The 27,140-nt window shown below is 39.2% G+C and overlaps 2 protein-coding genes across 2 annotated transcripts in view; one reads left to right on the top strand and one right to left on the bottom strand.

Annotated features, from left to right (window-relative positions):
* Window positions 1-1,922, top strand: part of Ccdc110 (coiled-coil domain containing 110) — a 70,822-nt gene extending 68,900 nt beyond the window's left edge. The window contains 2 exon segments of the mRNA XM_008853613.1: window positions 270-1,171; window positions 1,873-1,922. Of these exon segments, the coding sequence (XP_008851835.1) occupies window positions 270-1,171; window positions 1,873-1,922 (952 nt within the window).
* Window positions 1,923-6,737: 4,815 nt separating this feature from the next.
* The window catches only part of CUNH4orf47 (chromosome unknown C4orf47 homolog), a 26,577-nt gene continuing 6,174 nt past the window's right edge, over window positions 6,738-27,140 (bottom strand). Inside the window, exons 3-8 of the mRNA XM_029556403.1 lie at window positions 23,774-23,992; window positions 22,236-22,373; window positions 22,066-22,141; window positions 20,144-20,323; window positions 9,296-9,462; window positions 6,738-6,888 (exon numbers count right to left, since the gene is read on the bottom strand). Coding sequence (XP_029412263.1) covers window positions 6,822-6,888; window positions 9,296-9,462; window positions 20,144-20,323; window positions 22,066-22,141; window positions 22,236-22,373; window positions 23,774-23,992 — 847 coding nt within the window. The 3' untranslated portion in view covers window positions 6,738-6,821. The remainder of the gene's footprint in view (window positions 6,889-9,295; window positions 9,463-20,143; window positions 20,324-22,065; window positions 22,142-22,235; window positions 22,374-23,773; window positions 23,993-27,140) is intronic.

Below are 27,140 nucleotides of genomic sequence, written 5' to 3'. Positions count from 1 at the left end.
TTGAAGTTATTGGTTTGTGAAATGCTTGCTTTGAAACTATTGGTAGTATAAGCGTGGGCTTTTGTGTGATGGTTGTGGGAGCCTATATAATCTTTACCTGAAATTGCCTCAGGGTCGATCGCTCTAACCAGACCTGTGTGTCTTGGAAGGACGGTCGGCCCCAGCTAGCTGGTTTAATAAAACTCTGCTTGATTTTTGCATCTCCATACTCGTGCATTTGTTCCCCAGAAGAGACCCACCGAGTCACAGACCCTAACAGTTCTCCAAAGCCAAAATAAAATGGTAGAGGAGAAAAACAGTCAACTTTCCTTGGAGAGGCAACAAATGGTAGACACATTAGATCACCTAAAAAATAAAGAGCACAAAACTCAAAGCTAGATGGCCATTCTCAAAAATGAAAACAATCAAATGAATATAGAAATGGAGGCCATGAAAACAAATGCTCTCTTGATACAAGATGAAAAAGAAATGTTAGAGAAAAACACACACCAGCTCCTGAAGGACAGAACTTCACTTGAAAATGAACTGAAGGAAAGCCATTTAGAGATCACACAACTCAAAGAGAAAGAAGGACTGGCAAAAACCGAGCTAGAGTTGCTTCTTCAAATACTAGAAACAGCTAAAAAGGAAAAACTAGATCTGGAGACAACACTACAAGATTCTACCTCTGCTAGGCAAATGTTGGAAAGAGAAATGGAGAGTATTCAGACCTACCAATCTGCTGCAGAAGAGAATTTCCTGAAAGAAGTTAAAAGTGCAAAATCAGAAACAAACATTTACAAAAACAACTTGGAAGAAATTAGCAAGGAATGTGAAATGCTATCACAAATGGTCTTGGAAATTAAGACAGACAACGAGATTCTGAAAGAAGAACTAAAGAAGCATAGTCAAGAAAACACAAAATTTGAAAGCAGCATCAGTAGACCTACTGAAGACAAAGTGCTTTTAGAAAACTACATAAGTATAGAAAATGAAAGGGATACCTTAAAATTTGAGATGCGAAACCTTCAATGAGAGTATTTGAATTTAAGTGATAAAATTTGCAGTCACAACAATGTTCTATCAAAATTGGCTTATATTTCAAGAAGAGAGAAATTCTATTTTGACAACTATGATGCTTATGAAGACAATTCCAGTCCAAGGAGTGGGCCTTTGGCTCCTGATAGGAAAGGTGTGTACATTCTGACAGAGTAGTAGAGACATGTGTAAGATTCTTTCAGCCTCTTGGCCACTAACCAAAGTATAGAAATGAAAAGAGGGGTTAAGAGAGATGGCTCAGTGGTTAAGAGCATGTATTGCTTTTGTAGAAGACCCAAGTTCAGGTCCCAACACCCACATTAGATGGCTCACATCCTCCTATACTTCAGATTCAGAGGATTCAACACACTTTTCTGGGGACACCTGCACTCACACATGCACACACCCACACATATATTTAAAAAAATAAAATCTTAAAAAAAAGAAATGAGGCTAGGTGTGGTGATGCATGACTTGAATACCAGCACTTGGGAGGCAAAGGCAGGCAGAGCTCTGTGAGACTGAGGCCAGCCTGGTTTACATTAATGAGTTCCAGGCCAGTTGTGACTACAGAAAGACCCTGTCTCCAAAAGACCAATCAAAAGAAGGAAGGAAAGAAAGAAAAAAAGGAAGGAAGGAGAAAATGACGCTGAATACAATTTAGTTTCATAAGGATTTTATCTGATTTAGTATACAATGGAATCATTTAGAATTTTTGTTCTTTAGATAAAATGCGTTACTTATATACACAGAATATGTACAAGGCATCTTTGGTGGGGAGAAGGGTTTTTAAATCATTGTTCAAAGGTACACTTAGCTATCACATCTTAAAAAACATTTCCTCTTCTTTTTCAGGAATTTCAAGTAAACTGTACCAATGGCTTCCATCCAAGATATGCAAATAAATTTCAAAAGAAATCAATGCTTTAAAAACTTTTTCCAAGTATTTTTCCCCCATAAAATAATCTTAAATTAACTTTTACATCTGATTTAATGACTTTATAAATGATTAAAATAGTCTTTTTCTAGTCTTTTTTTCTTTTTCTTTCTTTCTTTTTGAGACAGGGTCTCCTGTTGCCTGCCCTGGCCTGGAACTCACAGACCAGGCCTTGAACTCACAGACGTCCACCTGCCTCTGCCTCCTGCGTTTTGGGATTAAAGACATGGCTACCACACCCATCTTGTAAATGGTTAAACTAGTTTTTAAAATAGAAATTAGAATTAGGTTAGATTGTCAAACACTTTTAAGAATCTCGTGCCCATGGAGACATGTGCATACTAGTCCATGTTCTCCCCCAGGTTTATCTTTCTAGCAGAAAGGGCAGAAACACTTCACCTTAATCCAGGTCTCTCAAGGGCCAAGAGAAGTCCTGCCACCATCCTTGTGAAAACAGGCACTGCAGGTTCTAATGCCTTGGTTGCTGTCACCCTAGCCATGGGTAATAAAATTTTTAGGCTTCTAAGCACTCAGATTGCAGAACTTGCTCACTACACCCAGGTAGTCTGTGAGTTGCCCCCTTCCCTGAATTCTTCAGGGAAGCATAATTTCTCTTTTTTTCTTCATGCCTTTCTTACTGAACATGCTTTAAGACTTTGAGCTACCCCTAGCATCTTGCACCTCTTTACTTTCTCTAAAACTTCCTTCTCCCAGCCACGTGTCTGACCTCCCACGCAGGCTCTAAACCTGCATGGCCTCATGTCTTTCTATCTTTACCTCCTCCAGGCAGCCTGCCCTGAGGATTTCTTTTTCTTTAAAATTCTAATAAAATTGCAAAAGCTTAAAAAAAAAAAAAAAAAAGCTGGTGTCACACCCAACTGATGAGCTGATATTTTACTACTCTTCCACATCTTGTGAAATCTAATGGACAAAGGAAATCCTGGGTCAGAGAGAAAGGAGAGCCTGCTACTCATAGCAAGAGCCAGAGCACCCTCTTGTTTGCACTCCGAACTCAAGATTCCCACAGACAACTTAGAAAGTCACACAGTGGGTTGCATCATAGGAGAGACCGGCATGCCCTGAGAGACACGGTTGCCCTTTAGGCACATAGGAGCACGTTCATCTATTTTTACCTATATAATTCTTTTTTGAATTTTGCCAAATGCTTTTTCTTTTATTGATGCAAACATTTGTTAAGATATTGTTACATTTATTTTGCAGCATTTTGCATTCCTGGAATAAACACTACTAGGCTTTGTTATTCTTTTGTGTATATTCCTGGATTCAATTTGATACCAGTCATGAAGGATTTCTACTTTGATGGTGAGAACAGTGGTTTACATATATATATATATTTACATATATATATACATATTGCAGTGGTTTTGTCTGGTTTTGATTTCTGGAAAACCATGGCCACTAAAACTACAGGTGCATCCTTCCACATTTAACCTATCTCTGTTTTCTTCTCTGCTGCATCTCAGGATCTGAATAATGCTTAGAACATAGTAGCTACTTGGTGTTTGTTAAATAACAAACAAGCTGCCATTATACTAGAGAGAATCAGACATAGGCTGGACACTCATCTGGTAAGGCGTTAAGAAACTTAGACAAGATGGCATTTTAGATTTTTCCTAAGTAATGATTCCAAATTTCCTTTGAAGATTTTTAAATGGGGTAATTATTGTTTTCTACCTATTTTCCATAGGTTTCTAATCAGTGTCTTTGATAAGGAGCATAGCAGAGAAGACTGAAAGCGAGTCTTCCCAGTCTTTTTGTTAAGTAGTATGTGTTCTATATTTGATTTCCTACAAGCAAAACTGTACCTTACCCTGCTCTCTAATTTTTACAAAGACTGTTCAGGGAATAATGTAACTTGAAGGCATTTAGTAATCATCCTTTCTGTGGAAAACTGAAGCAGCAGCCTGGGAACAAAGTCTTACTCATAAACTGATGGTTCACAGCAGCAGCAGGAAGGCCGGGCCTCCCTCCTGCAGGCTGTGCTGCTCTCAGCAAGAGTCACACTTTCTCTGCCTCCACCTCCTTTGTCCATGAACATTAAATGCAGTAACTATGAGCATATCACAGTGAAATGCAACTTAGCATAGAGTAAGCACACTATCAGAAATCAGCTACTAATTCATTGATATTTTAAACAAAATACTATAATAGAAAATTGTTATAAGAATCCAAATGACTAAATTATAATTTATAACAAATTGGTGTATAATAATGATATAGGTTTTTAAAGCACATATTATAGCTAGGAAAAACTCTTTAATTTGGTCTTCATAATTATTTATGGTAGACAATGTCTATAAGGAAAGTTTTCAAGAGGTCAGTTTGTTCCAACATAGCTAGCACAAGCCATCCAATATACAAACATATGCATAGCTTGCATGAACCACAACATTTATCTATTGATTTATTTATTTTGTTTTATTTATTTTTCTGGTTTTTTTTTAGACAGGGTCTCCGTATAGCCACAGCTGGCCTGGAACTCACAGAGATCTGCCTGCCTCTGCTTCCCGAGTGCTGGGATTAAACGTGTGCTTCACCATGCCTGGCAGGCCACAACATCTATATACAAAAGGATCAAGCAGTCTTTGTGGAACCAGAAATGTTAGTAATATTTCCAGAAAAAATAATATACTATGAGTAAACTTTCTGTTGCTTTTAGAATGTCTTGTTCCTCAAGTCTCTCTTAAAGTTAAGTCTTTCTTCCATGGTCCAGTTAATGCCTACAGTCTTTGTTTCAACTTTGAGTCTTGAAAAATGTGGTTGGATGATTTGTAGCAGATTAATGGCTGGCTAAGCAAGTTTATTTCTTCCCTTATTCACTGGTAGAAGAGAGAAAAACAGTCAAGTTGTACCACATCATAAAGGAAAAGAAGATAGATTAGTCAAGAGTTATTAGAAGTAGTCAAGAGATAAGACATCAGTCAGCACTGCCCATTGACTCTAACTTCTTTCTGAGTCTGATTTGCATCCAAGTCTGAATAAAGAGGATTTTCGAGAAACTACGTAATGCTGTGCTTTTGTATTTTCAAAACTAAAAAGAGAACCACTGTGAGAAAATGAGTTTGCACCACTCAAACCAAATGTGCATTCTATACTTACACTCTGAAAATCTGAGTTTTTTTATATTCTTCACTATTCCTGCTACCAGCTTTGTCACTTTCTTTCCTGTAAGTTGAGAAAATTATGTAAACTCTTAGATAAAATCTGCCAATGCCCTATTACTTCTTCCTCCTTTCAGTAAAGCATCAGAGAAGATCCCTGTCCATTGATGCTCTATGGAGCACACAGTGCTTTAGAAGACACAATAATAAACAGTTGCAGCTAACAAAATACACTGTCAAAATGGACAATTGCATAGATTTTAATAAAATCTGTAAATATAAACCCACTATCTCAAAATACATATACTTACAGAGCTTGTTTGGTATTATCTATTAATACATAACGATACATTTGAGTTGGTTGTATGGAACTAGTAAAGTCATTCCTATTTTGAAGACCATGTGACCATTAAATCACATTTTATGCACAGTGATATTTTTAAGACATTCATCATAAAATTTAAAAACAAATTTGACAATGGTAAAAATTACCTGTATTATCTTCATTCCTTTGAAAGCCAGATATAGATGTGGCTTAACATAGTTTCTCCATTGAGAAAAATAAGCACCAAAGAGAAAGAGTCTTGGCATCTCTGTATAGGGTGATTTCCAGCTCTGAGACAGATTGGACTGGCAGAGGCACAAACACTCAGACAGCACCTTTGATGGAAAGTGATTTTCCAAGTATATTTTAATAAATATTTTAAATTTCCTTTTTCACATACAACTCTTCTGTTAGAGATTTCACTGGGAACTATAGTGATATACTTAAACCCTAGCTTTTTAAAAAATATTTTACTTATTATTTTTATTTTTTTGTGTATGAGTGTATTATTATCTACATGTGTGTAAGTGCACCCATGTCATGCAATGCCCATGGAAGTCAGAAGAGTGTTGGATTCCCCTGGAACTGGAGTTATAGACAGTTGTTAGCCACCATGTAGGTGCTGGGACTCGAACCTGGATCCTCTGCAAGAGCAGTCAGTGCTCTTAATTACTGAGCCATCTCTCAAGCCCCTGAACCCTAGCTTTTAAGAACAGTTACCTTTAAAGGGAGAGGTGGGTAAAGGAGAAGAGAGAACCTGGAACTTGAGTGAGTCTGAAACAGGATGCTACAGGAAAGCCACTTTGGGGCTCTTTTGGAACAAGAGAGGCCACCAAAGAGAAGCTCATTCATATTGCTCTAGTTAAGATACCACCTGTCAGCTTACCCAGGTGCTCCCATAGAAATAACCTTAAGCTTTGCCCAAGTTATAAATAGAAGGCATAATACCATTCAGGATAAAATGCACATCTCACTATAATGCCACATATATACACATTAATTGTGTAGTATAAATGGATCTAATATTTATCCTTACAGTTTTGATAGGCTATAATACTTGGGTAACTCTCAATACAATTTTCAAATATCTCTAAGAAACAAGTGAAGAATTTGCTAGGTACTTTAGTCCAGTCCAGGCCCTATCTCTTCCTATCCCCTCTAACCCTCAACTTCTTAACCATAAGTAAAATTTTTCAAATGAAAGACATTTCAAAATTTTATAATTTTAAAGATTATCTTCAGTCTAGAAACATAGATCTAAAAACACGGTCAGCAACCCCATATTAAACTATTAGCCAACACTATTTATTAAACAATAGCATTAAAATCAAGAATATTGGCATTGAGTGCAGGTTTAAATTTCTTTTAAATGCTTGATCTATTCTGTAATATTTTAAGATGAGTTACTGGTAGTCAGGATCTAGAAAACCAATTGTCTTCCAAATAACTCTGCTGAAGCAGTCTTGTAGTTCTTCATATTTAGTGTCCTAGAATTAGAAAACAAAGTGTATTTAATTGTATTAATCCAGGTAATATATCTTTACATTCTGATATCTGCATTACATTTTAAACTAGTATATTTTTTAAGATTAACACTCCATAAGCCCCAGGGCACAAACAAAATTTTCTCACCAACTTGAAGACATTTTATTAAAGTCAGATACATTTAGAACTCTGAGAAGAAAAATAATTATGGAATAAATTTTAACTACTAGTGTCCAAAATTTTATTCATTTTAACATTAGTGGAGAAGAACCAAAAACTGGATTTCAGATCATTGTGATCATCTGAAAAGAAAGAGATGTCAATAAACCTGAAGTTGCTGAACATACAAAAACCTTTTTATTTTTTCAAGGAACAATCATCTTTCTCTGTTTTAAACATATAAGGGTATCGCAGAATTTCTCAGGTTTGTTCTTGGATAGAAAAAAACACATTCCTACATACCCACAAAAAGTTTCATCGGCCAGGCGTGGTGGTGCATGCCTTTAATCCCAGCACTTGGGAGGCAGAGGCAGGCAGATCTCTGTGAGTTCAAGGCCAGCCTGGTCTACATAGTGAGTTCCAGGACAGCTGGGGCTACAGGGAGAAATCCTGTCTCAAAAATACCCAAAAAAACCAAAAAAGTCTCATCTAGTTGAAGGAAAATTCCAATTTTATTATCTGTTCTATTAGATGAAGTTGGCAGAGTGCTAATAGGTAGCTTACCCATGGCTAAATCCAAGGGATACAGAAAAAGAGCTTCATATCTCCTGTTTCCAAATCCAGTACTCTACCAGCTGGTCCATGCAGAATATTATTCCAAGAGACATTAAGGCTTTGGGTTTGACTTGGCTTGGCTTGCTTTGGTTTGGTTTGGTTTGTTTGTTTGTTTGTTTGTTTGTTTGTTTTTGAGACAGGGTCTAACTATATAGCCCTGGCTGACCTAGAACTCACTTCACTCTGTAGACCAGGCTGACCTCTGCCTTCCAAGTACCAGGATTAAAGGTGTGCACCACCACACTCACACTCAGCTAGACAGCAGTTTAAATGACAAATTCACCCTCATGCAAAGTGATTGAATCACCTTTATAAAGAAAAGTCACTTAGAGAAACAGTTCGAATTTAATTTTGTTCAGAATATTTTAATTTTGCTTAGTCAAAATCAATATTTTTACTACACAAAACTGTAAATAAAGTAATTTGAAGAACAGTTATGCCTATAAATCAGTTGCATTGTCATCATAATTATATTATCACTGTTCAATTATATTAACCTGTTCGTTTGAGCCCACATGAAGAATCAGCAACACTTAGAGTCTTAGAAGTGGCTCCATACTGCATCTAGAGGACTATTCATTTCATCTGTGCTGCGTTATAACACCTCATAAATCAGAGACTTTGGATAAATTACACAGTTTTGACTCCTATTTACCATTTGATGATGCCATAGCCACTTACATATTTTTTAAAGTATTTTGTGCTTGAATTTGGTTGTTGCATAAAATTTGAATGTACTGCATTCTAGATAACTGATATTGTTACACCAAAGAAGTTGACTTCATGGGAAACACATTGGTTGCAATATTCCTAATGAGGTTTAACACAATGAGGTACAGTAATCATAGGATTCAAGGCAAGAAGAATATACACAACCTTCTGTAGTTAATACTGTTGGTGTATGCAAATACTCAAGAAGCAACCCTATTAAACTTACCATTGGAAAATACTGATTTTTTTAACAATATAAAAATCATACTGCTACATGTGCAAAAGAATTTATAATGTCAGGTCTAACAAAGTGACTATGATCCATAAGAGAACAGTTATAAAGACTTTAGAAAAAAGACAATGGGAAACAGGTGAAAGACAGAATAAACCAGCTTATCAGCAATGCAGCAGGCAGGCTAAAAAGAGTTTATATAATTTATATGTTCCATGTAGCTAAAGCAAAGAGCATTTAAATAACAAGAAGAAGGAGAGAACAGCAGGTTACAGTCACACTTTGCAAAGGGCCTGCAGCTCTACTTACAAATAGTGGAAATTAGATAGTATTTAATAATATACATGTATCTTTTCTCAAAGCATTATATTTATATTTTTAATTAACTAGAATATTTCCTCTTTTCACAGATGGATATTTCAGTTAAGATAGAATTCTCAGGATCATTAGGATTCCACACAATTGCTGAGATGCCCCAAGCATTAGCAAATGCTGACATGAACAAACATTCGAGTAGTCTCAAATGACATAATAAACTGCCTCCCATAAAGGAAGGGGGTATGTGGAATGTGTTGAGATTTCTAACATTCGGTTTTGCCATTTTTACAAGTATAAATACATACTTTTTGCTTTGAAGATGTTTAAAAGTTAGAAATGATTTTTCTTAGTTTATGGACTAAATATAATCCTACCTTCTGATGTTCAACGCCACTATACTTTCAATGGGTCTGCTTTTTGGACCATTTGGTGGATGGAAAATCTTTTCAGTTTTTCCAGTAATCTTTCCCAATTTAACCACATAAGGATCAGCAGAGTGTAATGGGTAAGGGTCAAATGTTCCCGCCTTCATTCCACCAGGCTACAAATAAAAACAAGATGATTCAATGCAAGTGTGTAAAATGCTTCTACAAAATTAAGTTGTGAAGATGTTCATGTATACTTCTCTAGTCTATGGAGTTTGTTTTACATTTAAAGAAAGTTATCAGTTCTATTCCATTCAAATACCAGCAAAGGACCTCCCCAGCACCAATTCTGCAGTGTTCAATCATAATTCTAAAAGTTTTTATAAAAACAGAAATGTTTGTAGAAGATATTCTAAGCTGTTACCAAGCATTAATATTTTAGTTTAATCAAGCTCTCACCTAGTAATGTGGTAAGCCTGTTAGTGAAGGAAGGAAGCATAAATCAGCTCTTTCTTGATAGAGAAGGGAATAGGGAGCTTAGCATTCGCATGACTATACTGAATTCTGTCTATGATAGTGAGAAGACATCTTCCCAAAAGGAGCAGCATAGACATGAAAGGTATGAGGAGAATGTGGTCTACTTTACGGCACTGTTCTTATGGTTTAATAAGAGAAGTCAATCAAAATATTTCTCTACCTATACACAAGGTAGACCAGAAATTACTTTGACTTTTTAAACTGATTTGCTAGGAATTTTTATCTTTACATTGCATAGTAATTCAGATAATTCTATGTGATGACAGCATGCCTATAATCTCAGGCCCAAGGAAGGAGGATCTCAAGTTCAAGGCCTGCCTGGGCTATTTACATAGCTAGGCCTTGGAGGAAAGGGGTGGGGAGGAGAAAGAGAAGGACAAAGAGGAAAGGCGAGAGAGAAGGGAGAGAGAGAGAAAACTAGAAAGTAAGGAGGAAGAAGGAGAAGAGAGCAAGACAGAGAAAAAGAAAGGGGAAGGAGGAGGAGGGGAAGGAGGAGGAGGAGGAAGAGGAGGGGGAGGAGGAGAAGGCAGAAGCAGTAAAAACTAGGGATATAGCTCCTTGGCTGAGCATTTGCCTAGTATGTGTGAAGTCCTAGGTTTGATCCCAAGCAATAAAATTGAAAGAAAGGAAGAAACGATGGATGGAAGAAAGGGAGGGAGGGAGGGACAGAGGAAGGGAAACTTACTCTATGGAATTACAACCCATTTAAGAATATTTTTGTTTGTGGGCTGGAGAGCTAGTGCAGCTGTTAAAGGCTCAGGCTCACAACCATAAAAGAATATTTTTGTTTGTAATGTGCAAGGCAAAAATACAAGGAGATTGAAACTAGATAGCATTTAATAATATACATATACCTTTTCTTTTTTAATATTTTATTTATTATTTTTATTTTATGTGTATGTGTGTATTGTCTGCATGAAGGTAAGTGCACCCATGTCAAGGAGCCTCAAATGACTCAAAATATCTTCTATGAAGGAGATATTATTGTGATCTTTGCATGTTTTCCAGATTGAGAGCACATGAATTATCTTGAAAACCTATAAGGAATCTTAAGAAAAGTAAAATATATTAAAAATATAAGAGAAAAATTAAAAATATATATGGTTCATAAACCCACCCAATGATGCTTTAAAGACAAGATAAGGGGATAGAGAGAAAGCTCCACTGTTAAGAGAATGCACTGCTCTTGTAAAGGACCGGAGTCCAATTCCCAGAACCTGCATTAGAAGACTCACATCCACCTATAATTCCAGTTCCAGTTCCAGGGGATCTAATGTCCTCTTCTGGCCTCTATACACACAGAGACACATATAATTCAAAATAAAAATAAAGTCTTTTTTAAAAAGCAAGACTAAGATAAATAGAGGAATCATAAATCCATACTTAAATGGAATTCCAAAAATATAAAATATTTTATACACCTCATTTTAAAAATATTTTATTATTTTCATGTGTATGCGTGTATTGCCTGCATGTAGGTAAGTGCACCCGTGTCATGCAATGCCTACAGAGGACAAAAAAGGCTGTTGAATCTCCTGGAACCGGAGTTATGGACAGTTGTTAGAGGCCATGTGAGTGCTGGGATTCAAACCTATGTCTTCTGCAAGAACAGCCAGTGTTCTTAACCGCTGAGCCATCTCTCCAGCTCCACCTCTCATTGTTTTAAAGCCTAAATGAAACCAATGATTAAGAATATATAAGCTACCAAAATTGAACAAAAGGCAATAGAGAAGTTAGAGAAAACAGGTGGAGAAGTGGGACGACCTGAGAAGGCTAACAAGGGTCACCCTTGAAACAGGGCTAAAAACACAGAACACTTCACACATGGGTTGCTTCAAGCCTTCATGTGGAACAGAACTTTCCAGTATTATTTAAATTGATATAAAAGGAAACCTCCAAAATTATTTTAATGTGCTAGCAGCTACATTTTATACCAAACAGAACAAAGAATTTTTTCTAAAAACAATCATTTTAAGTTATTGATGCACGGTTAGAGACATAGCTCAGTTAGAGATGTAGCTCTTCAATGACACTTGTCAACCATGCTCAAGATCATGGGTTTGATCTCCAGAACCACATGGGGGTGGGGGAGAGACTGAGAAAGAGAAGAAAAATACTGAGGGGCTAGAAAGATGATGGCTCAGCAATTAGGAGCACACACTGCATCCATGTCAAGTGACTCCCAACGGCCTGTAACTACAGCTCCAGGAAATATGACACCATTTCTTGCCTCCTCAGAAACCCATATACATGTGGCATACACACAGAGACAGACACATATATGTACATAAATTAGGGAAAAAGAATGCGGGGGTTTCGAGCCAGCAACCCCCGCGCAGTGATGATTGGGGATGAGTAAGCACACCATTCGCCAGCCCATGCCGCCCCTAGTACTGGGGACAATCAGACGCAACAGGGAGCCTAGTCAAGCAGGGACTCATTTATTGCCATTGTTACAGAGCTTATAAAGGCATCTGGAAATCCCCCCCCCCGGAGGGTGTATCTTAAGGATGGTCATGTGCTGCTCATGCACTCCTCAGCAGTGCGGAAGTATCCTTCAGACTTTTAAAACAAGTCAGGCTGCGCCCCAGTAACTTCCTCTCGGACCTCTGAAAAGTGGGGCCTTTAGGTCCCCACATCTCCCCCTTTTATTTTTATTTGTTACCCACCTCATAGGCAGCTCCCTGAGGAGAGACGGCTATCTCCTTTCTCTAATCTTATGCATTTTTTCCTGTCTTAGGTTGTGTCACCTCTGACCAAGCCTTGCCCATCATTGGACCATGCACCTGGCCATGTGCATGTCCTGTCTTAGGAGTTCTTGTCATGGGACATCTTACCCATCCTTAGCTAAAAATGCATCATGATTAAGAACAGCCGCATGGATAATGCCAGCCCATGACAGTCTTAGTCTCTGCCTAACTCGGTTAGCCAAGCGTGGGCAACCGGAGGGGGTATATTCCTGGGGGAGTCCATAATCATGAGGAGGTGGGCCATGGCAGTTCCAAGGGTCCTCTGTTGCTGAATTATCTGGTAAAGACACTTAAAGATAAGCATTATCAAGAGAAACAAAGCAAGTCAGAAATACTTCTGAGAACATGTACCTTTTAGCCAATCAGCCAGCTGTCTGAAAGGCAAAGAGGCTGACTGGCAATGAAGCCAAGGAACTGGGTCCTTCACCTCAGATGGATATAAATAAAGAGGAATTTTGTCTCATGAACTATTGTCCATGGATCGTCATGCTAGTCAGTCGGATCCTGGCCTACCCACTTAAGGTTTTTCTCAGGCACCCACATGGGGTTTGATTCTCCTGTAGGGTAGACACACCCAAAGCCTCGACCCATGGTTAGCAATGGATCTGGTCCTTTCAACCTTCAAGTTCTCCCCAAGGTCTGATTTTGGTATCTTATTTGACATTTCTACTCCTAACCTAGGAATCCTCATTCCCTTTGTCCTAATTATTTCTTTATTTTCACAAACATACAAGGCTTGTAACTTATTTAAAATTTTTGTTATTATTATGTTCTTTCATCCTCAGGATGTTGTGGTGACCTAAAGGCACCACCTTGCATAGGTCCGAAAGGAAGTTACTGGGGGTGCGGCCTGGCTTGACCTTGGGAATTGTAGGGAATTCCTGTCTTGTGTTGAATTCCCCAAAGTGAGAAGAAATCTTGCAAATTTTTATTCACAAAACATGGCCCATTATCAGTTTTAATTCTTTGGGGCAATCCCAACGTAGCAAAGCACTGGAGAAAATGAGACTGAGCATGTTTAGACTTCTCTCCTGTATGAGCAGTAGCCCAATAGGCATGTGAGAATGTGTTGATGGAAATATAAAATATAAAATATACTTAAGCTTTCCAAAAGGAGCATAGTGTGTGACATCTGTTTGCCACAAGGAATTGGGCTTGAGTCCCCTGGGGTTTACCCCTGGCTGTTGAAGAAGCAGTACCTGTACACAATAAGCCATCTTGTCTGCCTCTGCATTGCCTTGGTATAAAAGCCTGGGCAATCCTTGGTGCCCCCTAAGATGCTGTAAGAAGATATGGGCTTCCCTCTCTTTAAGGAGCATATGAGTCTGAATATTGTCAGAAAGCAATGGCCATGAGTTCCTTGAATTGAGCTGAGCCATCACAAGTGTGGACATACCTTTTTGGTTTCTCATCTGCCCCCAGGTATACTACCACTGCAGCTCAAAATCTGCTCCCATCAGTGAAAACATTGTAGGCTTTTACTAAGGGCTCCGTCAGCCCCAGGATTCAGCAAGCGCTGCTGCCGGCGAGGCTGTAACACTCGGGGGCGGGTGGATCCCTGGCTGCCCATGGAATGGACCGGGGGGAGGGGTGGGTCCCTGGCAGCCCATGGAATGGACCCCCCCTCCCCCACCGAGCCACCTTCCCCAAACCGGGCCTTCCCAGCCATCCCGGAGCACACTGCCAAAGGTGTTTTTTTTTTTAAATGCACCGCTGCCCAATCCCCCGCCCAGCTTTCACACGGGCCCGTGACTCGTGCATGCGTTAGTTCAAGGCGGGTAGGGCGGGCAGCTTTGCCGCCAACCCCGTGCATTCTGCTCTGCCCCGCCCTTCTGAAAAAGGCATCCATGGGTCCTGTTTTCATGGATCCTGGGAGGCCCTGAAGCTAGCCAGGGCATGCCCGAGGTGCCGCTTGTTACTTTGGTCGCTTTTGGTTTTACTTCTGTTGCATTTCTGCCTTCTTCCTCAAACTCTTCCCATGAATCCCATGTATCCCCAGTAAAAACATTAGCCCCAAGTAGCCAGGGAGCCAAATGAATCACCTCTACCCAAACCTTTTGAGCTACCAGATTTGACAAATCCAATCCCCTGCTTTTAAGCATATCTCTCAGTGCTTTAAGCACCAGGTCCTCAGGCTTATTAATGGTGTTACCCATCTTTCCAGGTCTCACTTGCCCCAAACTTCCTGATTGGCCCCAATCCATTTTTCTTCTTTCTTTTCTTCTTTTCACCATCTTTCGAGCACCATGCTGGGCGCCAGTTGCCGGGGGTTCGAGCCAGCAACCCCTGTGCAGTGATGATTGGGGATGAGTAAGCATGCTATTCGCCAGCCCACGCCACCCCCAGTACTGGGGACAATCAGACGCAACAGGAAGCCTAGTCAAGCAGGGACTCATTTATTGCCATTGTTACAGAGCTTATAAAGGCATCTGGAAATCCCCCCTCCCCCCCTGAGGGTGGATGGTCATGCACTGATCATGCACTCCTTAGCAGTGCGGAAGTATCCTTCACACTTTTAAAACAAGTCAGGCCGCACCCCAGTAACTTCCTCTTGGACCTCTGCAAGGTGGGACCTTTAGATCCCCACAAAAGAAAACTGGTGCAAAAATTCTTAATACTAAGAAGCAAAATGTAGCAGTATATTTAAAAATTAACACAGCATTAATGAGTCAGTCTAAGAACTATATTATTGTTAGTCACCTTATAAAAGTAAAAACAGCACACACCTTTAGCCCCAGCACCTGGGAGGCAGAGGCAGGCAGATCTTTATGAGGCTGAGTCCAGCCTGTCTACACAGTAAATTCCAGGCCAGTAGACAAAACACAATAAAACAAGGAAAAACATAAAAAGATGATCTAATAAATTATGCCATTTGATCAAATGCAGCATGCATTTGATGATACTCAATAAGCATCTAATAAATGAGGTATGTGTTCCTGATTATTCCTACTTTGGGTACTTATAGAAATGAAAGGCTGGCGATATCCCTATTAAAGTGAAGATTTAGGCAAGGATGGTTACTATTCCTGACCTAAGAAACTGAACATGACCATGTTGTAAGATGTAGACATACTGGAAAGAAAGTAGTATAAAGTTGCTTGCAAATAGCAGCTGCCTGAAAACCTAAGAATTAACAAAACATCTATTAGAACATAGGAGCATTTAGTGACATGATATTTATCATAAAAAATCAAATGTTTTTACAGAGACAACTAATATAAAGAAGGAACTACTGACAGGAACCTTGCCTTTTGCAAATGTTTTATTTCTAGATCAGACAATTCCAATTACAATTATGCTAATTCAATAAAAACTGCATTTCATTTTGTAGCAATGTATCAGAGGGGTTTTGTTCATGTGTATGTGTTTTGTATGTGTATGTGTGGTTTATGCACTTATGTGTGCAGGTGTGTGCGTATGTACAAGACCATGCAGAGGCTAGAGCATGACTGCAGGTTTCTTCCTCTATCACCTCCCTTATTACCTGAGACAGACATGCTCACTGAACCAAAACCTCACTCTTTCTCCCTTCCTGGTGGCCATGCTCTCAGGATTCACCCATCTCTACTCCCTAATGCTAAGATTACAGGCACACACAGTCATGTCTGGTTTTTTAAGTGAGCACTAGGGATTTGAATCAACTCAGCCCACATGTTTTCAGAGCCAGTACTCTTACTCACTGAGCTATCTCCCCACTCCCCTATCGGAGGTTTCTGATTTTTTTAACTTAAAATAATTCTGAAGTTCTACAGAATGACTATGAATAGCCTGTTTTAAAGAATATTAGACCACCCAACATTAACTATAATAACAATTACAAGTGGTGTGGCAGAAATAAACAAATCCACCAAACTAGAAAGCAACTGCAAAAATATATTCTTAAAAATGAGAATTTTGATTCTCATTGTTCTCATTTGATCAATGGCACTTTAAAGCAGAGGCATTAAAAATTTGTTGGGGCTGGAGAGACTACTCAGCAGGTAAGAGCACTGGCTGCTCTTGCAGAGGACTAGGGTTCGATTCCCAGCACCCACATACCATTGAAAACCAACTGTTAACTCCAATTTCCAGGAGATCCAATGCCTTCTTCTGGCCTCTGTGGGCACTGCATGCACAGATGCCCTTATAGGAATACAGGCAATACACTCATACACATAAAAAATAAAAACTTTTAAAGAATTAGTCCACTAAGGAGACAATTTTTAATCAGTTGCATTAAAATCTAATAGACAATAAACTACCCCTATTAACATACACAGCCCTACCACAAAACAGAACATTTCCATCTCTCCCCAACCATCAAAGTTCCTTCCTGCTTCCAAGCTGGAACTAGAAAAGATAGAAGCTGGATCTCTATCTAATTCTCAATATCATAACACATTTAGAGAAAGAATTAAATGCAAAGATATTTCTTAGTGTAAGAAATCAAGAGGGTTATGATGATGGTTTTAAAAAGCCATTCTAAAAATACCATAAACTTCCACAAAAGCCTGACAATTTGACATCATCAAATTTTTAAGATTCTGATCAGCACAAATCAAAGCCAGGGATGCAGCAAACTAAAAATTTATTTTCAATATCAATAACAAAAAATATATCTGTGTTCTTACTATAGGAAAAGATCTTACAAGTCAAGATAAAAAGAATAAGTTTGTAACAGAGTCACAGGGAAAATGATCAGGAATTCCCAGGAACAGAAAGACCAAGGACAAACAAAGGTTTATAAGCTGTCAGAGAATTTTTCATTTTATTCTAACTTGTTATAAACTTCTGAAGCAGCAAGAGGCTTAACTTTAATCACTAGTTAAAAAATTTAAGACGGCTTTCAAGAGTTCATTGAAAATTCAAACATCTTTGAAGCAGTCAATAATTGCTTCATTATGACATTATCCTTATCTCACACCAGTCATGTTTTTTGTGTGTGTGCGTGGTATATGTATGAGTGCAGATGTGCTTGCCAGTGGTATGCATGTGGAGGTCAGAGACTGATGTTGAATGTCTTCCTCTACCACATTCCACCTTATTTTTGAAACTGTGCCTCACTAAACCTGGATCTCACCATTTAGACTAGCTTGGCTGGCCAGCAAGCCCCTCATCATCCTGTCTCCTCCCCTACCGTACATACAGCACTGAGGTTATAGGCACATCCTGCCAGGTTCACCTTTACCTGGATGCTAGGGAATCCATATTCAGCTCTTCATGTTTGAGCAGCAGAAACTTTACCCACTCTCTAGCCTTGTTTTGTGGCTGTGCTGGATAGCTTTAGTGTCAACTTGACACACCTGCATTGAGGGAGCCTCAATTGGGGAATTTCCTCTATTGCTCTATTGGACTGGCCTGTGGCCATGCCTGAGGGGCATCTTCTTCATGAGTGATGTGGAAGAGCCCAGCCCACCATGAGTGGTGCCACCCCTGGGCAGGTGGGCCTATGTTGCATAAGAAAGCAGGCTGAGCAGGGGCCAGGGGAGCAAGCCACTAAGGAACATTCCTCCATGGCCTGTACTCCAGCTCCTGCCTCCAGGTTCCTGCGATGAGTTCCTACATTGGGCTCCCTGATGAACTGTACCCAGGAGATGTAAGATAAATAAACCCTTTCCTCCCCAAGTTGGTATTGATCAGAGTGTTTTGTCACAGCAATGAAGAAACAAACCAGGACAGAAATTGGTACCAGAAGTGGGGTATTGCTGTGCCAGATCTGACCTTGGTGTTTTGGGGAGGACTGTGGAAGTGTTTGGAACTTTGAGCTGGAAAAGCCATTGTGTGCTCAGAGTTTGTTGCTGTGGAGCTTGGAACAGTTAGGCTGAAAGAGTTGCGGACAATGGAGGCCTGGCTTGTGAAGCTTCAAAGGGAAGTAGAGACTATCAGGGCTGTTTGTGCAAGATTTTGAAGTGAGAATCTGTGGGTTCTGGTCATCTGGGGCTGAAGAATCAGCTGTGGTTAAGAAGAGACCAGAACCTGAAGTAAAACCTTTGCTTTACTGGGACAATTGATGCTGGTTAGCTGGGGCTGAAAAATCAGCTGTAAGTAACAAGAGACCAGCATCACTGAGGTGAAGTCTTCTAGGAGGTATTTCCTCAGGGCCAGCACACAGAGGGGACCCGCACCTCCATTCTGTGGCAACATCTTCTGGGAGGTATTTCATCAGGCTTGTCACAAAAGCTATGGTCCAGAAGGGGCCCAAGCCTCCATCTCAAGACGGAAATTGGAATTGGTAATGTGTAAGAGTCTCCTGCATGGTTCTGGTGTTGAAAGAACGAGGATTCACAGAAAGCAGCTGAGGCTTGGCACTCTGAAAGGCCAGGAAAGGCCATAGGTAAAAGTGCAGCTTCAGTTGCAGCAAAGACCCCAGGATTTAAGGGGTCATGGAGAGAATCTGAGGCTTTGCACACCAAGAGGCAAGAAGAGGCCATTGGTGAAGGTGTAGCCTCAGTTTCAGTGGAGACCCCAGCTTTTTGGAGATGCCAGGACCATGGGAAAACCACCAAGGACTGCAATAGTATGGGATGGAGCTGGCCTGGGCCTGCGAGACTAGCTGTGTGTGCTGTGGATGGCAGAGTCAGAGAAGTAGAGCTGCCAGAACCCTTTTGAGGCCAGAAGATCATGAGTGAATCCGAGACGTCCAGCCTCAAGCTACTTTGCTGGACTTTGGTTTTGCTTAGGTGTGCCCTATTCTTCCCTTTGAAATAAGACAGTACTTGTTTTGGATTTTAGAGAAGCCCACAGTTAAGAGACATTTAAAAGAGACTATTAACTTTTAAGTGTTTGGATTTTCTTAAGGACTGTGGGGTTTTTAAGGTTGTACTGTCTTATGTTGTGATATTAACATCATATCTTGGGGACAGATATTGGAAAGTTATGGTTTAATAGTGCTGCTTGTGTGTCAAGTTGACAAGGGGTCAATTGTGCTGGATAGCTTTAGTGTCAACTTGACATACATGTGTTGAGGGAGCCTCAATTGGGGAATTGCCTCTATTGGACTGGCCTGTGGCCATGTCTGAGGAGCATCTTCTTGATGAGTGATGTGGGAGGGCCCAGCACACTGTGGGTGGTGTCACCCTTGGGCAGGTGGGCCTATGTAGCATAAGAAAGGCTGAGCAGGGGCCAGGGGAGCAAGCCAGTAAGCAGCATTCCTCCATGGCCTGTGCTCCAGCTCCTGCTTCTAGGTTCCTGCCCTAAGTTCCTACCTTGGGCTCCCTGATGAACTGTGACCTGGGAGATGTAAGATAAATAAACCCTTTCCTCCCCAAGTTTGTAGTGGTCAGAGTGTTCTGTTACAGCAATGAAGAAACAGACTAAGACAGTGGTGGCTTTATACAATTTTGTAAGCGTCCACACAAAGGTTTATTATTTACATAGGTAATGAAATAACTTGACAGCAAAAGACAAATTTTCATTTTTCTTTCTTCATCTCTCTCCCCCCATTTTCTTCTCTCCCTCTGCTCTTGCTAGGTAGCCCAGGCTAGCCTTGCACTTAGGATCCTCCTGCCTCAGCTGCCAAGTGCCAGGCTAGGGATTATAGGCACAGGCCACCATGCCCTACTAATTTCTCATTTCAAAATTCTTAGCTTACCTTTTTACCAGGAGAAGAGGGCTTAAAAGGCTTTAAACGTACTTCTTTCTTCTTTTCTCTTCTAATTGGAGGTAAAGGTTTTTCCAGGAAATAAGGATTAGTGTCAAAATAGTCCCTCGGATGAAGATTCAACTTGAATGGTGACCCTTTGAGTAACCGGTGGTGATCCTCAGTGTCTTTCTGTAAATGGAAGAGCTTGAAACTGTGCAGCATGTTACACAAATCAGAAACAATTTAAAAGTAAAATCACCTTTAAAATTCAAGCTGGGCATGGTGGCATACACCTTTAATCCCAGTACTCGGAAGGCAGAAGCAGGTGGGTCTCTGTGAGATTGAGACCAGCCTGGTCTACAGGGAAAGTTTCAGGTCAGCTGGGGCTACAGAAAGACTCTGTCTCAAAAAGAAACAAACAACAAAAAAACCCAAATTTTAATTATACATGTATATATTCTAAAGTATACACTGTTGGGTATGCTTTTTAAAGCATTTAAGTTATATTTTTATGATAAAATGATATGTGTACTTACAAACAAGTACAACTCCGATTACTCATTTTGGATATAAATTTACTTGAAATAGAGAAATTCATCCCCTGAACAAATTCCCATCACATCAATATGCTGAAGGAAAACGACAGATCTCTAGGTCAGACTCAGCTCCTTCCTGCTCTTTAGCATTTTTCAGAGGATTGGGGGAAGCTGCTGACCCTTTTAATGCCATATCTTCAAACGTAACTGAAAATACTTTCTTCCCTTGGATGTGTTAAAGATTAAATAAGATTATATAACACTTGACACATGGTAGGTCTTTAGTAAATATCAATATTTAGTACCCAAAACGAAAATTGCTTAGTGCTTATAATTTTTATGTTTATTGATTATTTTTATTTTATGTGTATGAGTATATTTCCTGCATGTATTAAGTGCACCCTTGTCCTGCAATGCCCACAGAGATCACAAGAGAGTATCAGATCCTCTGGAACTTTTATTAGCCGCGTGGGTGCTGGGAACCAAATCCGGGTCCTCTGGCAAGAGCAGTCAATGCTCTTAACTGCTGAGCCATCTCTCCAGCCCCATATTATAATATTTTATATTGTTATATTTTAGCTACCTAATAGTCAAGCAAAACAAAGGCTATTTTCCTTCTTATATTGCAATCCTTTCTATGTGAGAATACCAAGTATAGAAATTGCTAGCTCCTGATAAAATACCAAACAAACATGCTGTGGAATGCAAATTTAGAAAGGTAACTATGAAATGAATTCTGATGTTTCTTGCATCTTTTGAAAATATGAAATTTTATATTACCATCATTCATCAAACTGAATGGAAAACATGTAAATATGATCTAAATACTCAAGAGGAGACAGCTGCCCTGGCAGGAGTGGCGGGAGCTCCCTCAGAGTTTCCTGCTTCTCTTAGAGTTTCCCCTCCTGCTTGGTGTGTCCTCTTTCTCTGGAGAACTTTCACCAGTTCTTAGCAATTTGCCTTCCTCTTCCACATATTAACAGTAGTATTGACCATTTAACTACCCTATGCAACCTTTAGACAGTGTCTCTTAAAATTTAATTTCCATAGGATCACTTGATAATCTATTTACATTAAAAATTACCAAGATCTTTCCCCCAAGACTTCTGATTACATTAATCTGTTATGTGGCCTCTTCATCAGAAATCTTAACCATCACCCTATGTGATTTGAATGGGCATTATTACAAAGCAATGCTTTAAGGGTTATGGATTTGCTACAGTGTGGTCACATGTTAGCAGAACATGGGATTTACTGACCTAAAATACTGCTAATCAACAGGCACACATTCCAGTGATCAAAAGAGATACAACAAAACAAAATCAGATTGTGAATAAATTCTCAGAATCAAACAAATAAAACAAATGTTGAAAAGTTCAAAAGAGATCATTTTACCTTATAATTTAGTTTTGGGGCATCATAAAAATCAGCAGAGTGTGAAAACTGTTGGCCTATGGTAACATTTGCATAGCTAAAGAAGAAAATAAGTAATAGTGAATTCAGGGTTCAGAAATTTCAATTTTTAATTAAAAACAAATTCTATAAAAGTATGAAGAATATCTTACCCATATCCAGTTCCTTTTTTTCCTGGGTTGGTATATAAATTCTTTCTGGGGGGCTCATATTTGTCCCTGGGCTTAAGCTGTGCACTGAAGAAGGGGATGGGACCACCTATTGTTCCATAGTAGCTTCCTAATCCACTTCTTGAATATTATTTGGGTTTTATAAAGGAAGAGATTAAAATGTCAAATTTCACATTCCATATTTCACCACAATTTTTATTTATTGTTTTTAAATATTCATTTTCTTTTTAATTGTATGTTTGTGCACGAGTATAGGTGCCAATGGAGGTGAGAGGCAGCAGAACCCCTTGAAGCTGGAATTATAGGTGTTTGTGAGCCACCCCATGTGGGCACTGGGAACCAAATGCAGTTCCTCGTTGCAAGAACTAAGTACATGCTTTTAACCACCGAGCCATCTCTCTAACCCATTACCACAATTTTTGAACAAATTTTTTAAGGATTGAAAAAAGCAGAAATGCATATACACAGATAGATAGACGATAGATTAAATAGACTAGATAGATGATAGATAGATTGATAGATAGATGATAGATAGATAGATGATAGATAGATGATAGATAGAAGATAGATAGATAGATGATAGATGATAGATAGATAGATAGCTGATAGATAGATAGAATAGACTTGCCTGACTCTAGTAAGAAAAAAATATCAATTTCTATTCATTTTTAAACTAATTTTTCTCATTTTCAAAGTCTCATATTTTGAGATAAGACTATGCTTTTAATTTTTTAGAATTGTTTCAAATGATCCACAATATCATAATCTTTAAGAAGTTAGAATAGTTTCCATTCATTCATTTAAAAATAAAATTATCTGTTAGAAGTAGATGCTTGTCTGAACTATAGAAATGGAGATTCACTAATTTCAAGTAAATAAGTATGAAATTAAATTTCAATCAGTCCTCACCGATTATAAATTCTAAACTGAGAAAACAAACTTATCAAGTGTGAATGAAAGTCATATTTTAAATCCTAGCTGTGTGACATGATATAGCACTGATTACAAAGTCTTGTTTTTCTAAGTCAGTGATTCAATGGTAAGAAAACACTTTACTTTCACATTGAGAACTGCCATAATTAAAATACTGGCATGCTCCAAGAGCATATCTTCACAATGATTTTAAAATAATATAGTAAAGATAAACTATCTTTTGCCTGAAAAGAGTTTCATATTATTTATAATTTCATATTATTTATAACTTAAGCAGAAAAACGTAATCAAAGGCATAGACATGGTAACCCAAGGCATTTACCTCCATCTTGACTCTTTAAAGGTTTTTGACAATTTTTTTCATTATTTAGTTGGCTTTCATTACACAAAGAGAACAGTAACATAGGTAATCAAGAATTTATTTAATATGATAAAATATTTTAAATTACCTGTGAGTTTGCAATACCCCCCCAAATTGTCTCCATTAAAGATAACCATATTTAAAAATTAAGTCATACAGAAAAACATTGAGTTCAGGCTAGAGAAAGGTGCAAATCTATGTAAGACATTTTCCCTCAAATACTCACGGCTTTTTCTCACCACTACTAGGGATGAAGGCTTTGCCTAGATTCTTTTTGGCTTCCAACATCATATGCCGTCTCCTCACTTGATTCAGGTTCACGTAGCCTTCCCCTTCAAAAATCCTTGTGAACTGGGAATCAAAGTAACCTGCCTGGAGATTTGACATTTCTTTGGATCCCCCAGGTAGCATTTGTCTATTTTTGCTTGCAGCCTCATTAAAGGGTCTCCTAGTGAATATAGGCACATGTGTGTCTTGAGAATATTAGAATTTTGACCTCACTAGTAATCAAAGGACATTAGAAAGAGAAAAATTCCTTAGCCAGGTGTGGTGGCACAGGCCTTTAGTCCCAGCACTTGGGAGGGAAAGGCAGGTGAGATCGAGGCCAGCCTGATCTACATAGTGAGTTGCCAGGCCAGCTGGGGCTACATGGAGACCCTTTCTCCAAAAGACCAAAAATATTAGAAAAGAAAAAAAAAATCCCAATATGATCTAAACAAAATACAAGTTTGAGCTCTAAAACACTGTTTCTGAAACACTGTTCACTGAAAGCTCTGCATTAAAGGCAACATTCATAGTAAAATCTAAGAAATTTTTATGAAAACATTGGAACATTTGGGCTCAAGTCTTTTCCACTGTGAATTTCAGAGCTGAAAGAGATCATTTAGGCCAGTGTTTCCATGGGGAATGTGTGCTATGTAGGGGCTTATGTGTGCTATCAGTAGGGATATGTTGAAGGGATGGTGTTACACACTCAAACACAAGCAATCCCTCCCATATTCTCAAGACACACATGTGCCTATATTCACTAGGAGACAAATATGTCCAAAACACTTTCATTCTTAATAAACATAAGAAACAGCCCAATTTCTGTCTATCAAAAATTTAAACTGTTATATTTACACAGCAAAACAACATAGTCCCAGGCATTTGATTAAAGGCTGCTTTTATATACATTTAGATTTTCAGAATTTGAATCTTGAAAGACTTCCAAACTGTGAAGAATCTTTTTGAAACACACACGACCCTTAGTTCAAATGGTTATTGAAATGTGAATCTGTATCACTGATTCTTTAAGTTAAACTTTTGATAATACTATACATGTCAATCACCTCAAAGTGAATGCATCAACATTTTAACAAGTCTTTTTGCTGTACATAGTCACCCAGCTTTCCTTTCATTCACAGCCAATGGCATTAATTTTGTCCTCCAGAGACTATGTACGCTCAAGTGACTGTTGTGTTCCCTTCCTTTCATTGCTAATGCTTAGCATAATAGTCTCCTAGTCTACTTATACTAGTCTACACTTTGCTTTCCTATTTAATCTTGGCGATATATCTATCTATACCAGTGCATCCTTTTTCTAGATATGAAAAACCTTAACCAAGACTTTATACATATATATATATGCATTTATACACACACAGAGACACACACACATGTATATATTTGAGACAGAGTCTTATAGCCCAGGCTGGCCTTGAACTCTAGGCTGATTCTTCCATCTCCAGCTCCTAAGTGCTGGAATTTTAGGCATGCACCAACATATCCAATGTATATTTTTATTTTGACTTTTCTTTTAAAAAAAAAAATCCCTCTGCTGTTCAGTTAGCACTCAATTTTCAGAAAAGTGATAATGGCTAGCCTTCTTGGATGAAATGATTTGTGTGCAATATGGTCCTATCCAAGAAAAAAGATAAAAGTATTCAAGGATAGAGGCTGGGGTTATGGCTCAGTGGTTAAGAGTATTGGCTGCTCTTGCAAAGGACCTGGGTTCAGTTCCCAGCATCTACATGGTGGCCAACAACTGTCCTCAATCCGAGTCCCAGGGGATCTGACACCTTCTTCTGACCTCTGTGGGCACTGTACAATATGGTGTACTTACATACATGCACGTAATATGCTCATACACATAAAATAAAAATAATAAATAAAATATTTATTATTTAGGGATTAAAGGCATGGTGGCACATGCCTTTAATCCCAGCATCTCACTGTACAATATGGTGTACTTACATACATGCACGTAATATGCTCATACACATAAAATAAAAATAATAAATAAAATATTTATTATTTAGGGATTAAAGGCATCGTGGCACATGCCTTTAATCCCAGCATCTGGAGGCAGAGGAAGGTGGGATCTTTGTGAATATGAGGCCAGCCTGGTCTACACAGTGAGTTCCAGGACAGCTGGGGGCTACAAGGAGACCCTGTCTCAAAAAGCCAAATAAAAAAAAATTCTTTTTGATTGATTTATTTTTATTTTATATGTATGAATGCTTTGGCTGCATGTATGTAGGTGTACCACATGCATGAAATGCCTCTGGAGGTCAGAAGAGAGTGTCAGATCCCCTGGAACTAGAGTTTGTTAGCTGCCATGTGGGTGCTGAGAACCACACCCGGTCCTCTGCAAGAGCAGCCAGTGCTCTTAACCACTGAGCCATCTCTGCAGTTCCATGATGCTGTCTTGATTCCAATTTGCACATGAGAAAACTAAGGTCAAAAGATTAAATTATGTCTCAAGTTAGGCAGCTAGTACCTGTAGTGAGATTCTAACCTAACCTACAGTTTGCTCCATGGAGAGCCCACATTAAATGATCTCAAAGAGTTCCTTAGGGAACTCCGCTCTAGCCTAGCCAGAGATTTTATATGCTTCCTAGTTCCCCTGCCATTCTTCCCTCGTGTGTGTGTGTGTGTGTGTGTGTATGTGTGTGTGTGTGTGTATGTATGTATGTGTGTGTGTTCAGTCTAAGCACATCCAGGAACATGCTGGCTTGGCTTTTGATACCAGAATAACTACTTTGAGATTTAATGTGTGTGTGTTTGTGTGTGTCTGTGTGTGTATGTACATATGTGTGCAGGTGCCTGCGGGGGCCAGAAGAGGACATTGGGTCCCCTGGAGCTGCAGGTACAGGCAGTTGTGACCCATCCCATGTGCATGCTGGGAACCAAACTCCTATCCTCTGGAAGAACATTAAAAACTCAATCACTGATCCATCTCTCCAGAATTCTCCCAGCTTTCTGAGATTGATTGAAAGTTCACATTCCAAGAGGTCTGAAGTCTCCCAGTCCCAGGAGACAGGGCTGAGCCAGTCTGACTGATCACTGTCATGGGACAAGGGTCTTTTGACCTGCTCTTAACAAGAGCCATGTCATGGTGACTCACATCTGTAATCCCAGCACTTGACAGGTTCTGGCAGGAAAATTGCCATGAGTTTTTGATGCCAGCCTAGGCTACATAATGAGTTAGAGGCCATCCTGGGCTATAAAGTGAGACTACCTTGTGGGGGGCAGGAGGGAGTCAGAACGTGGAGGATTCTGTTCAAAAGGTTACTTTGGTGGTCTGTCACTTTGAAGGAAGAAATCCCATG

This window comes from Nannospalax galili, unplaced genomic scaffold (genome assembly GCF_000622305.1).
Source record: "Nannospalax galili isolate Female #2095 unplaced genomic scaffold, S.galili_v1.0 scaffold46, whole genome shotgun sequence".
NCBI lineage: Eukaryota > Metazoa > Chordata > Mammalia > Rodentia > Spalacidae > Nannospalax > Nannospalax galili.
The sequence above is the reverse complement of the archived record's forward strand: the minus strand, read 5'-3'. Positions and strand labels throughout refer to the sequence as shown.